The sequence below is a fragment of the Falco naumanni genome, chromosome 5, assembly GCF_017639655.2.
Source record: "Falco naumanni isolate bFalNau1 chromosome 5, bFalNau1.pat, whole genome shotgun sequence".
NCBI classification, from domain to species: Eukaryota; Metazoa; Chordata; class Aves; order Falconiformes; family Falconidae; genus Falco; species Falco naumanni.
The window spans coordinates 11143009-11157847 of NC_054058.1; the positions used below are offsets into that span (position 1 = coordinate 11143009).

A 14839-nucleotide genomic window follows, 5' to 3' on the forward strand; every position below is an offset into this window, starting at 1 on the left:
GCCGACATGGAGGAGGAAACCTGAACCAGAAAACAGATCGGCCAGGCTCTTGCACAGGTTTTCCATTAGCTTCTGGTTCCCTTTCAAGTCCTGGTGCAGGCAGGAAATGCCCAAGCCCCGCAAAACAGGAGCAGCTGCCCACCTGTGCACGGCAGTGTACCACCCGGCTGCAAGGGTGAGGTTGATGGCGACGTCTACTGGAATCATATCGGCCACCGCTTCGTTGTTGGCGATGACAGTCCGCAGAATCCCTTTGCCTGCCTGTGGGACAAAGGAAAACGGTCACTAACGTAAGGCCATAGTGAGATTTGATCGTCTTGGACTGAGGACAGACCATCACATTAGCAGTTTTCAGCTTGGCACCGGCTGCAGAAGATTATTTGGGTTCTGTGAAAACAAAGATGGATCTCAGGCAGATCCCACTGTTCTGCGTTTTCAGAGGATGTCTAAAACATGATAACATCTGTGCTGTGTACAAGAAAAGCTGTGACTTATTTAACTCAATATGAAAAAAAATACCTTAGGAAAAAATGTATTTGAATTTACTAAAGTAAAATTCCCAGTGATACCTGAAGTTACATTTTCATAAGTGACACAGGCAGACAGAGGTCTGAGTGTCCCTCAAAGACAGCAGTCACTTTGGAAATGATACCAATAAGCTTTTTGAAAAGTTTACTCCATTTCCTTTGGATGTATTCACACTCTCCTCTTTTACAAAGCTGTGTCTGTTAAGCACAAAGATACAGTTGAGACACGGCCCCTGCCTTGAAGAGATTGCAACCCAATGACAATCAGGAGATTAATGAGTGAAAATACAGAGTACTGACAACCAAAGAGAAGAGGTAGACAACAACAAAGAATAGAAGATTTTCATTTTGCTTTGGTTGGAAGTACCAAATCTGTCAGGGGATCAGGCTTCCCAAAATATATATATTTAACCTGAATGCTTATCAAGGGTTTTCCTTGATGACCAATTAATCTTTGGAGATTCCACAGCAGAGACATGGCAACAGATGGCAAAAACATGGCAGACTAAATCAGGGAGGACAATTCAATAATACAGAAATGTAGAAGTGAAACAGGGTGAAGGAACTTCACCTAGTGTCAGGTATGAGGGCTGAAGGGAGCAAATAAGAAACCTCCAATGGCAGAGTCAAGGTTGCAATCAAGTTACCTAACACGTGAGAAATAAAATGCAATGATGCTGAGGACCCAGTGGAAAAGCTAGGAGGATACAAGCACTAGTGAAGCAAGGAAAAACACTCTTATAATTTAGATCCATGCAAAGCCAGAGGGAAGGACTCAGTGACGGGGCAAAGAATATGCTCTACAGATCCACAAATATTTAAAAGTTAGGGCAAAGGAAATGTTATAGCATTTATTTTCTTCCAACCCGAGACTCCCATTTCATGATAAAATAGCTCTCCATCAGTTAAAGACAAAGTTTTACTACAGCAACTGGACAAGAAATGCCTAGTTGTGGAAAAACCCTTGCCTGAAGTCTGGGGAGAAGAAAGATGTGATGGAAAAAGCATTTCAGACTTGATATCAACTTGTAAAGTACACACCACTGTCTACACCATCACTGGGGGATTTTAAGGGACACTTCATCCCCCTGTTTGGGAGGTGTTTATCTGGGGTTTGTCGTTCTGTCTCTCTCCCCCTCTTTTCCCCTTCTTATAATCAGACGGTTTTGTTACACTTCATAGCTTGCAAGTAAGGCAATACCACTTACGACCGATTTAATTTTCACGAGCTAAGACTCGTGAGCAGTCACATCTCATCCTTGGTGCAGCTGGCAGAAGGATCATAGACGGAGACACAGGCAGCCGTGTAAGCTTCCCCACACAACTCCATCCTCCTCACACCTATGGCATGCACTTAACTTCTGCTGTCCTAAGCCCAACCACAGTTACGCTAAGACATTAAAACCTTAACTTGCAACAACACTATGATTTTTCTGTTGTTGTCCTGACTGGTGGTTTTTTAAAGAGAAAAAAAAGAAAGTAGAATCAAAGGTGGTAATCAAGCTCAGCCATGAGTTTTCCACTGCTGTGTACACATGCCCACTAGACACCACTGCGTGATAAACTATCACGTGTTCACAGGTACACAAAAGACATTTTTGAGGTCTTCAAAACTATTAAATCTGATGGATGTGCTGCAAACTTGCCTGTATTCAGAGAAGCATGCGATGTTTGTGTACACATGAATGAATTAGAGATTTAATATATTGTGTATTTTAGTAAAGACTTCAGGTTTAAGTGTTTTAAGTTACTTTTTTACATTGGAAATGGTTTGGTACTTAATTACCGGGTAAATATTTCTATTTATGATTGCCGACTTTTTTCTCTTGAGTGAAATAGAAGCTATTGTAGCTGAAGCCTCCAAAATCATTTCCCAGTCTGAGTCTGACATTTCTGGACAGACTCCCAGATGAGGCACTTTGATGTCAGCCACTGTCCAGAACATGAATTACACCACGGTTCTGCCCTACAGCTTCCCTGCCTTGCAGGGAGGAAGGTCTTTACATATCATATGGAGCAGCGAGACAAAATGCGTCAATTACAGTCCAGTGAAAATGTAATTAATTTAATTTTGTTCTTAAATCAACAAAGTTTCTCCCTACAGCAGCTGGAGCAACTGTAGGCGAAATAATTATATAATCAAGAACAACCTGAACTCCCATACGACATGAATATTTAAAGGAAATATATCTATTTATGGAATGAAATGATCAGTCAAATATTGTAGTGGTGGCTGAGAAAAAAAAAAAAAAAAAAAAAAAAAAGTCTTTGCAAGGTTTGGAGTTTGGATTCTCCCCTGATGATTCCAAAGATCATCTGAACCAAATCTGAATCTGGAGGTTGTTCCCCATATAGGATGATCTTTGGGTAGAAGTTGAAAGTGAGTACTTCGGTATTGGGGGGGACACTATTAAAAAAAAAACCACAACCAAACCACCAAAACACTTCCCTTTCACTTTTTCCATCCTTAATTAAGGCAAATAAAGCTACTTGACTAATAAATACAGTTTGAAATAACAGCTGGCCATGAGAGCTGGCTGTAATCACACAACTTCCAGGTAATCAAACTAATTTATAACCTGGATTTCAAGGGCTAATTTTCAAACTGCCAAACAGGAATTACTGATTCACCATATACCAATACATTAATTCAAACCATGTGTTGTTTTTGGTTTTTTTTTTTTTTTCCCCTCAGATGACTGAGCATCTCTTAAGCTCTGTAACAATAAATACTTTTCACTTCCAAAAACCTAGCATCAGTCCAATCAAGCTCAGTAGCATCCAGAGACAGTTCAAGACAAATGCTGTGTCAGCACTGGCAATTCCCCCCTCACGTCTCCACACCACAGGGTCTCTGCTCCTGACTGGTGCCAGCCAGCACTGCTGCCTGCAGGGACAGAGAGCTACTGGACACAGACTCTACAAAGTCTCTACACCCTGCACCTATTGTCATTGCTTTTTGTCTTTTTTTTGGTTAAGTCTTGATATAGTTACATATCAAATTGTCGTGTTTCATCACTGGAGAGCTCAGTGCAGGTGACACAAATTTCCTTGTCTCTATTTCCTATATTGAAGAACCTCAGAGCTTCAAACCTGAACCAAAAATACTACCTCTATTTCAAAACTATTCCAGTGCAAGTCAAAGCTTTTACTCAAAAGGGTAGTTATTCACTACAGTGATCCTAGAATTTCAAAATCTTTCCTTTCCACAGAGTTAATCTGGAAATAAAGACACAACCTGGCATCTGCATGTGAAACCTGGCCTTCGTGAAACGGCCGTTAGGTTTGCTGTTGCATTTGGTAAGGTTAGAAATTTTTTGCTTTGAAAAGTAGAAAATATTAGTTACTGGTATGAGTGGCAAAGGATAACTGTATAAAACATGCAAGCTCTAGTGTAAGTTCCTGAGGTGAACACTATTGAAAAAAGACTGATAAGGGGGCAAAATTTCCCAATACTTAACCATTAGTGTTATATACTTGTTGGCAGACTAAAAGAAAAGAAAAAAGGAGGGGGGGGAAATTCTTTTTAAAAAATTAAAGATTTAATTGGCTTGTTTTTATATGGCTGAAAGCATATGAATTTGGCCTGTGTTTCATAACATACTTGCATATGATACACGTATGACAGACAGCAAGCTGCTGTAATTGTTACTTAGGTAATTCACTTCTGGCGAATGAAAAGCAATGTGATGAAACTTTTTTGTATAACATCTTCCTTGCAAATCAATTCTAGACAAATTTTTGTGATGGACATCTTTAGTGCTCAAAAGTAATAAAAAAAAATATCAAAAATCAGAGATACCACTACAAAAATTAGAACCTGTCACATGAAAATCTAAGGAGTGGATCTGCAAAATTAAGGAACTGCAAAAACTTTCTTTATCGTGATGATGACAAGACATCATGAAAGAACACAGAAAACAGCACAAGATGCAGGGAGTAGAGCAGAGAGGCGGTACAAGCTTTATAAGCAGTCAGCAATGAGTAAGAGGTTGATAATTATTTTAAAGAAACTGTGACATGAAGAGAAGCTAATAACACGTTGTGAACACAAGTGATGTGTTTGGGGGCTCTTGAATCTCTCTGAAACATTTAACTATGGTTTCAGGTAAAACCATTAGCTGGGATATACCCACTACTTTCACTGGTCCTGTGGATTCCAGAAGTAACTGTAATAGTTACTGTTTAAGCTCTACTTCAGGTATAAATGAGCTTTTCTAACAAGATGATATTTGGGTTTTATTCTGTTCTCCTAGGATTGTAGACTACTAATCCTTTTATACACTGCATCACACCGATTACAATGTAGTTTTTACAAAGTAATCGAGTTGGACGAATCTTACATGAACAAAAATATCTGCCCATAGCTATACAGCAGTAAGCATTGACAGACAGACCTAAGGCAGCAATTTGAGTTCAGAAAAGAAACGTAAGCCAAGAGAAAAGGGTATGCAGCTTTACTGGTTTCATTTGTTAAACTGTAATGATTGTTTTCATATTACAGAGAATCTTTTATCAAGTTATTCATTATTTATCTTATGGGTTTGTTAGTCACCATTTTGCACCATAGTTATTTACACAAGTGTTAAGCAAGAATATGGTGAACTATTGATGTAACTGGCAGAGTCTGTATTGATGGTTACGCGCATTATTTAGGTGTACTCTGTACATGCAGAAATCCTGTATATAGCAATGGCAAATGAGACCCAGAATCTTTGTTATTGAGGAGTGGTCACAAACTATAGCAGTGGACTTAGAAACAATACATGTGAAAGGATAAATGAAGCTGCCTCCTATTGACAGTATGGTAATCTGGCCTAGAAAATTAAGTTCTATTAGAAGATTCAAGCTTTGACATCAATGAGTTATCCTAGTTTCAAGAATGCCTCTTTTGCATTTTCTTTGACAATTTGGCCAAATTTATCCAAAACTTTAGGGTTTTTTAGAGTTTTTAGAAACTGCAATTCACATTTAGTGAACCAGCAACATGAATACTCCCTCAGTGTCCTTTTTTGAGTGCAGCATAAACAGACACTCTTCTGGGTCCTACAGGCACATGGATGTATGGTAAGTGTGTGGTATCTTTCTACCAGATTCAGGAAATCACTATGATTCTTTTTTGCATACAATTTCTAAGAGGGGCTGTAGAGTAACTTCAGAGTTGCCATTTTAGTAACAGACTCCACTTTAAGGGGAGCTTAAATAGTAACTAGACATACCGCAACAAATATTCCACTCGTCCCGTTGAAGCTGTCAATCCAACCCTGCAAGAAAGAAGAATGATTACTATTTCTTTCGATGAGATATTGCTTACACAGGCTTCGAAATGGTGAAAGGGTTATAACGCTGTGGTGTAGACAAAGAAGCAATGAGACACCAGTTAAGACAGATGCCAGCCTATCTGGGACAGCTGCCAGGAAGCTAACCAGTACCAAGTACCTAATTGATTTTAAATAGTGGAGACATTGTATGATACCTCATTCTGTCTGCAATTACCCGTCAACAACAGAATCTGATTTTGTTTTTAGAAACCACTTCTTTCCTATATGACTTGGCTACAGGAATAAACTCTGGCTTTAAACACTGCAGTGCCTTGGTGCTGTCACACTTGCTGAAAACAGGCAGCGTGTTACATACCCTCCGACATACAACACACAGATGTCACTGAGACTGATTTGGTTACTCCAGCCAAGTTCTAAGGCAAGGAAAAACAACAACCCCCAAAACCACGCCACTTTTGAATCCCATCCTACCTCACATCAGGGAAACTGCCACTTGTGGGAGCTGGAGTTAAGAGTAGTGATGAGCTGTCTGACCTGAAGCAGGTTATGACACCTGACAGAGTTCACTCTGTCTTTCAAAGATGGGGAGCTTGGCCCAGAGCCTTGGCTATATCTCAGCCTGTTTGGCACGCTTTGAGCTTGAAAGCCAAGGGTGACTTTATGTTGCCTTTGCAATTTGGCTGCAATGTTAGGGCACACTATTCCTACCAGTATATTTAGCTTAGTGAATTATTTCAGTCCAAAAGTACAGCTGCATTTAATTACTGTGTGGCCGACATTTGTATCTGCAACAGGCCCATACGAGCGTCAGTCCAGTGAATCCAATGACTGCCAACATAACACAGAGATACTAGGTAACTGCACATGACGTTATCAAATGCTTTCACGGACCATGTGAGGTCTAGGGTGCTCATCAGGACCTTATTAATAGAATGCCTAAACCACACAAAGACTCAAACCAGAACGCAGCAGGACTACAACTGACCCTCAGATGTTGTGTTTCCCCAGCTAGCACAGAAACTCCCCTGTGTGTCTATCTGGCACGATCCTCTGCGTGTAAGACTGTCAGTTCCAAGTCCAGCATTTTGCACCGTTATTATCCCAGCTCTTGTTACTATTGCTTAATGTGTTCTTTTCACTTGGAGCCAAGAGTCTTTCCTGAAAATGCTGATAGAGGCTTCCTGTCCTACTCCAGCACTGGTCCACCTCCTCCGCACACTCGCCTATGGACTGGAGTACCTGTTTCTCAAGCGGACTCTGCTACAAGCAGGGAGAGATGCCTGACAGTACCGCAGCTCCAGCTGTATCAAAGGGCTCTCGGTAGGGATGTGCTATGTATTCATGCTTACTGGGAAAGGCTCATGCCAGCTAGCTCCCACGATGGATGGCCTGATGATAGCAATGTTCAAGTTTCCTTTCTCTTGCTGAATCAGGTATTCTGACAAGGCTTTGGTGTAGGTGTATGTGTTGGGCCAGTCCCCAAGCAGCTTGGGTGTGATGTCTTGAATGATGGATTCATCCAACCACCTACAGGAAACAAGGAGAATGTCATTATCTGCCGTGCAGGGAGAGAAAAGGCTGAGGCAAAAAGAGACCAGTGAGACAGGAATCCTCACCTGAAACAAAGAATAAGCAAGTCAAAGCCGTTTAAGACAAAGCAGGGAGCAACTGGTTTGGATTTAAAACATCTCTTTGGGAGAAACATTACTTTTATCTTCAAAGTGCAAAACATGGATGACCTGGTGAGCTTCACGCTATGATGTCCAGATCAGCTTCAGGTCTACACAATCTCATTTTAAAGCAATCTCATGTGCTTTATTTTTCACTACAATCTGTAATATAAATATAGCCATGGTCTACAGATTGATGGAGCTTTTCAGCCCAGCACTCTCACTACATAGCACTCATCCTTAGCCAACACAGTTCCTATATACTCCCAAATAGGTTTCAGGAGATTCTTGGTAACCTTGAGTTACTGAGTCGAGTAGGATTACAAAGGTCTCAAATGCTAGAACAAAGTACTACAGAGATATTAGTCTAGTAGGACTATTTACAGTGTTAAAAGTTCCTTCCAACTGGTTTTCCACAGGCTTGTCCACATAAGAAATTAGGAAACTCAGTGCTGCTTCTTAAAAAAATGCCCAAACAAACCAAAAAGACCTCATTGAGGTATGTGTGTGTTTTTTTTTTTTTTTTTAAATGGTATTCAAGTATCTAATCCATCAGAAGTAGTTTTGCATATACCTTCTAAAAGGTGGCCCTTACCACTGTGGCGCTGCAGCAAGGGCTCAAAGGCTTTTCCCTGGCACACCACCAAGACTTCGCCGGTCCTGCCAGCACTTGGGTCTAAAGGACAGGAACTGGCTGTACTGCCAGAGCCCTTGCACGCTGCTGCCAATCCCCAACAGGCTTTCAGCAGTCTGGTGTTACACCGCAGAACCAAAGATTAACTCCTATAATCCAATTTGTAATTAAGTCAATGGATTTATAGCCCAGACTGCACGGGTGCACTCTTCCCAGGGGCATCATAAGGATACTGCTTCCTGTGGATCCTTGCTTCACCCCTCCGTATCTTGAATTTCAGAAACAGATGGAGGTCAAGGGGAGAGGAATAAGGTGGAGACTGTCAGACCTGAAGAATTAATCATATTGACTTAAGTGTGCAAACACCTGATGGCTCAGGTGGCACACTGCTTTTCAGATGACTCTCCTTAGATACAGATGGAAGCATTTCAGGAAAACCGTTGTATGAGAAAATATTGATTCACTGAAACTGCAAAACAGTTTGCAGAGGAGGGTTAAAATCAGTCAATCAGTTTTAGAATGAGTTAAAAGGCATCTGACAGTTTTTAGTATATAGATTTTTATATATATATATAAGCCTTATAGAGGCACAAATACTTTCCTTTGCAACCCTAGTCCCATGCTTTAGAAATAAGGCAGAAAAATTATTTAAGCATAAAATATGAAGTAGAATTACGCAGAGGCTACAAGCATAATTCTACAATACACAATATTGACTTAATTTACAAAGTCCATTTAGGCAGCCATTGAACCCAGCTTCCTCAGGGTCTCAGCTAAATTGCCATTGTTTGAATCTGTCGTGTAATTAATTACCAGCCTACCAAAAGAAGATGTCTGTTTCTGCAGAGCCTGGAGGAAGACTAGGTTCATCTGGGAACTCAGACTAAGCTGCATCCAAGTATTTTTCCCCTTCTCTTTCTTTGTGTGTTAACTTTTGTTGAAATAATAGGGGCTTACAGGTTAGCATTCTCACAAAGCAAAGACAGGGGTAGAAGTACAAGAGGAAGCAATTTCTCCTTGCCCTCATCCTCCCAGACAGGCCTCTGCATCACTTTAAGTGATCATCAAGAGGACCATACTCCTGCATATCTTAAGGGTACCATCCTATGTGGTGATCGGATCCACCAGCATTACAATCACAGCAGCGCAGAGCTGACAGTTCAGCGAGGCAGACCGCTCCTGCTCCTCTGTGACCTACTTTGAAGATTTTAAAATGCCAAATCACAAAGCTACTGCTTTTGCTCACTGCTGCAACTGCCCCATAGAAACAAGAGACGCAATTAGTAACCTCTTCTTTCACCACATATATGCACCAAATTACTCTGCCATAGGAAAACATAATTTCCTTTGTTAATCGCTTTGTATTAATAAAACAGTCTCTTGTAAGTGGTGATTGATCTACATTTTCTGCAATAACAAAACCAGTTCTGCTTCAGCCCACACTTCACTGTGTGCTGTGCTCCTTACCTCAGCACACCCTTCAAAGCTGATTTCCCTCAGCTTTAGATTAAGGCAAACCTTGCTTGATGTGGCAGATTATATGTTTCCTCTATTGGCCTGCCAGCACTTAGAAGTGTGACTTTTGGTTTACGCAGATTAAGCCTAAGGCTTTACTTGCAGGTTAAATATCAAAATACTGGAAAGCAGAAATATAATAGGGCGATAAGAACAGGAAAAGAAACAGCTGGGAGTCCTGCTTGGGATTTCAACTGGATAAAGAATCATAAGCATATTTCAAGTGCATGGCCAAAAGCATCATTAAACACATCTGTTACTGCATCCAGTTGTGTGATCAAGCCTCTTAATGCACTTGCAGAAGAGCGCTTTAAAACAAGGGATGTTTGTGAAATGAATCTTTCACAGCTGGCTGACATAAAACATGACCTGTATTTCTTCCCCCTTTTTGAAGAGAGTTTGTATTTCCTTGTCTGCTTTTTCCCCTCCTCCCCTTTTTGAAGGTAAAATTCTGGTATCTGTTAATCTCCTTTCTCTGAAACCTTCTGTACCCAGATACCCACATATTACTTCTTCAGCTTACATGGTGAATAATAAAAGGTGCATCTCCCATCTTCTCCCAACTGCTTTGTCTTCTTTTTCTCTTCCTCCAAGTAATCCCCTGCCTTTCATTACCTCTCACTATCCCATTCTGCCTGTATCATGTCATCCCATCCCAGGGACCTTCCCAATCTTGCTCCTTCATATGCTCTGCAGCCCCACACAGCTGTTTCATATATTGCCTTTGATTTGCAGATCACCTTCCAAATCAGTGACCCTGGAGACAAGTGGTTTTCAACAAGGCCCACCTGATTTCAATGCCTGGGAAAGCAGTGGTTGCCTTTGCTGTGAGCAAATATAATGCTACCTGCGACCACAGTAAAGAAACACAGACCATCCTAGCTGAGGGTATGCTGTGATTTCTATGTTATTGACAGTACTGGGAGGTGGTGAATTTTTGGAGTATGGGACATAGAACAAGCAGCAAAACAAATTGAAATAACTGGTCAAAAAAAAAAGCAAGAAAACCCATCTCTAATGTGGGTAAGAAAAACCAACCAAATATACCACCAAGATAAACACATCTGAAAGCCCATCCTCTGTCACTCAACCTTTCTTTCAAACGTTCTCTCTGCTGCACATGCAAGCTATGATAAATAAATTTCTAGTGTCTTATACAAAAGCAGCTGGAGTAGCAACCTCTGGGGTAGCCAGGCACTACTGCACATTTCTGATTGGCATTCAGTTCTTCCCTGGAGTCTATTTTTATTGGAGTCATCAACCCTAATTGTTGTCAAAGTTGCAAGCAATGGTAAGCTTTTTGGGGCAGTGAAATGTAATATTGATAGTGATGAACTCCAAAGGACATTGTAAAACTGAATCAGTGGGCAAAAAGGTGGCAGGTCAGCGTCACTGTAAATAAAGATGTGGTAATGCATTTAGGGAAAAGCAGTCTAAAGTGGTTTTAGAGGTTGCTAAACTCAGAACTGGCAGTTGCAGCTCAGCAAGAGCTCTTGGAAGCACGGCTGACAGCTCTATGAAATCTCCAAGTCAATGAGCAGCAGCAGACAAAAAAAAGTCAATGAAATGTTGGACATAATCAGATACTGAGAACAAGACCAATGGTGTCATTTGAAGCTGTTTAAATAAAACTTTGAGTGACCACACCTTGCGTACTGCATGCAGTTCTGTCTGGCCCCTGCACCTCAGGGAGTAAATGGAGTTAAAAAAAGGCAGGGAGGAAGGGCAACTAAAATCAAGCAGACAGATATGTTGGCATATGAGAAGATATTAAAAAGGCTGACACTCTTCAGTCTCCAGAAGAGAAGGTCCAGGGTGAATGCAATACAAACTTACAGAACCGGAGAGGCAGAGAATAGGGCAAATGCTGCAGATACTGCAATGCTAGAACTATGGAACATGCTATGAAATTGCTAGCACGACAGTTTGAAATAGGGAAAAGAAAGCTTGTCTTTACACGGCAGTTAGTAACCTTCTGGAACCTGCTGCCACAGGCAGTCGCAGAGGCACAGTACTAGAAAATTCAAAAAGAATTGAGCAAAGTAGTGGATTAAAAAAGAGATCAGAAAAGAATAGGACCTAACACCCCTCAATACAACAGTTCCGGTTTCTGGGAGGCTACAAGGGAAACGGATTGCAAAAAGTATCCAGCCTGGTGTACTTACTCAGAACAGCATCTCCCAGTGCCACTGCTGAGGGCAAAATACTGGGCCAGACAGTGCGCTGCTCTAATGCACTATGGCATTTCTTATGTTTTTATCATGCTCCACTTGCTGAATAAATGATAAATGATAGATCACTACTAGCTGGAAGTAAACATATCCAAGAATATGGGCTACTGGAGAAATTCAAATTTATACTAAACTTTCTGGAGTAGCACTCAGTGAAATTATTCATTTAAACAAATATTTTTTTGAAATACAAACCCAGGGGTTCTCCAAGGGGACATTAATTAATCTCATCTCTTATTACCCTGTATCAAGGAGAAGAAAAGATTTTAATCAGATCTTTGGGTTACTAGTTCACAGGTCAGTTGCTTATATCACACAAGAGAAATACCACTAGAAAATAAATGAAAACACAGTTACAGCTGTGGTAAAATTCTTCTAAGGGCCTTTATCAGCAGATTTTGTTATTTTTTCTAATTAGTCTTAAGTAAATTCTGTTAAACCAAGCTTTTTTGTTGTTCCTTTAGAGTCCTGGATTCCTCCTACTGGAGTCTCTAAACCAGCCTGATTTTGACTCATCTTCTGTTTAATATCACAGGACTGTTCAAATAAGTGGAAACAATGTTGGGAAGCTGAAGAGATAAAGAAACAAATATAAGATATACGAAAAATTTCATTTCTTACTAAGGTAGCAAGCAACAGAGCCGAGTCTTACAGGAAGCAGCGACACAGCCTTCACTCCTCATAGTAAATACACTAGCACATAACCTAGTGCTGGACTTTCATGAAATCACAGTCCTTTTAAAAATGGTGTGTGAAAAAATTTAGAGGGAGCTGAAATCACAGAGTTATTAAATGTGGTTTATGCTATTGCCCAATACCTTTGCATTTGGAAAAAAGCTCAACCAAATGTTTACAAAGCATGACTTCAGCAGCTCTCTGGATACAAAGGCTCCAGAACAGAGTCTATTTCTTCTGTTTTCATAAAGACTCAGTAACGCTTGTTTCAAGACAAAATCCAGAAAGGACAGACTTACTGGATGACACTCCGTGGACAGTACCCCTCAAACCCACTCTGAATGAAAGCTCTCTCTCCCCTTGGTCTCACTCTCATGGACAGCATTTCTTGCTGGCATGGGTTTGTGTGGGCAAGATCATACAGCAGTAACAGCAACTACGCACAGAAATCCCACTGGATACGTTACATGGACAACTAAGAGGTCTTCTGCAGAATGGAACAGAACCAATATCAGAAGAGGCACCACGGTTCCTACTTACTCTACTAAATCAAAGAGCTTCTTCGGTTCAGCTGGGGGTGGGTAGATGACCTCATCTATGCATTTGCGCACACAGTTTGCATAGGCGGTGGAGATGTGGATGAAGGCCTCCAGGTTCTGCATCTGCCGGGCCAGCTCCAGGAGCCGCTGCGTGCCCATGGCATTCAGTTGCACTGCATGCCTGAAGAGGGCAGGGGAAAGAAAGAAAATGCATTTCACTGGAAAGAATATACAAAAGTTGAGCATTATCCAAACCCCAAATAATGAAAAGGGAAGGAAGGGAAGGGATCACTGCAGAGCAGAAAGCTTCAATGGAATGCAAGGGCTAAACCAGCCTTCAGAGCAATGCTGTTGGATTCACTGTTCTGGCCACAGAATGTCTCTCAAATATTTTTTGATACTCAAGTCAAAGGATCAGAGGCAACATTTCACTAACGTCTCAATATCTGTCATATTTGCCACCCCTTCCTGGAATAAATATTTCCAACACACATGACCACTGAGGCATGGTTCCTACAGTACCCATTCAGCCTTCTCCTCAAGGGACCACGGCTACACCAGATAAACATGCGGTTTCAGTAAGCAGCAAAGGGTCCTTGGGCCCAGAAAAGCAGTTTCATACTGAAATAAGACAGAATTAGGTGTCTAAAGCTGTGTCAACAGCTTAAATTCCTAAGGAATGGAGGAGAGAACTGATAAGAGTAAGAGACAAAGAGTCCTGGTTAGCAAGGTTGATCTTGATGCACCCAGCACAGCTAGAAGATCTGCAATGGATCTCAGTGAACAGACGTTCCACTTTGTTGCACGCTTTGTACTGGAAGAAAGACACTTTCCTGCACAGAAGGGAAAGGCTAAGGAATATACAATCTGTTCAGCCCAGGAGTAGAAGCTTTCAACAACACATACAAGATTATGAATAATGCTATCAATACAGTGTACATGAAAGAAATTAATTACACTAATGTTGAAGAGAAATTGTAAATAGTCCAGATGAATGAAAACAGAAGCTAAGAATACGATTAATGCTTGGATCACAATATCTAAAGCCAGAGGTACTTATTATTTTTAGCCTCCTGCTATTATAGAATAGCATTTTCTATATATTTCTATTTCCTCCTGCCCTCCTAGCAGGATGAATACTTCTATTTAAGCTACCCTTCCATCTGAAAGTTACTCTTCCGTGTATATTTCTGTTTGATTGTATACCTTCTGAGAGGGGATGAGCAGAATTGCACTTAGAATACAGGCCCAGAACATATTTCTCCTGACACTTCAGAGTTCCTTTAGCCTTCTAGGGGAATATCATCTAATTCGGTGATTTGTTAGTCTTTATTTTTTCTATTTAGATTAAAACTACATCTACTAATATTTCAATATAACACAGTTTCTCAGATTTCTGCCCTCAAGTGTTCCATCTGGAGAATTCCCTAAATGTACTGCATGTTGATGCCAATAATTCATCTAGTTTCTCTGTTGCTGCTTTTCTAGTATCTTCACAGCACTGCTTTTGCACCTCCCTTTTCTATCAGATCTACATGTTCTGCAGTAGGCTTTGGACTTCTGCCACGTTTTAAAAATATTTTTATTTTTTTTGTGTCATTAGCAAGTTGCTGCTCAAATTTCTTATTTGAGCAGCCATATTGTGCTTTCAAATTTAACTTGCTAGATCTTTTACCCATATGATAGATTTTATTATTTAGACAGGAATAATTTTATTTTAACAACTTCTTGTATTTTGCGGTTTAATCATACTGGATTTTCCTTGT

General features: G+C 40.6%; 1 protein-coding gene across 3 annotated transcripts in view; it reads right to left on the reverse strand.

Moving 5' to 3' along the window:
* FAR2 (fatty acyl-CoA reductase 2) overlaps positions 1-14839 on the reverse strand; it is a 149132-nt gene that overhangs the window by 22001 nt on the left and 112292 nt on the right. For all 3 annotated transcript variants that reach the window (XM_040596664.1, XM_040596662.1, XM_040596663.1), the window contains exons 4-7: positions 13075-13254; positions 7159-7336; positions 5747-5791; positions 143-261 (exon numbers count right to left, since the gene is read on the reverse strand). In XM_040596664.1, the coding sequence (XP_040452598.1) occupies positions 143-261; positions 5747-5791; positions 7159-7336; positions 13075-13254 (522 nt within the window). The remainder of the gene's footprint in view (positions 1-142; positions 262-5746; positions 5792-7158; positions 7337-13074; positions 13255-14839) is intronic.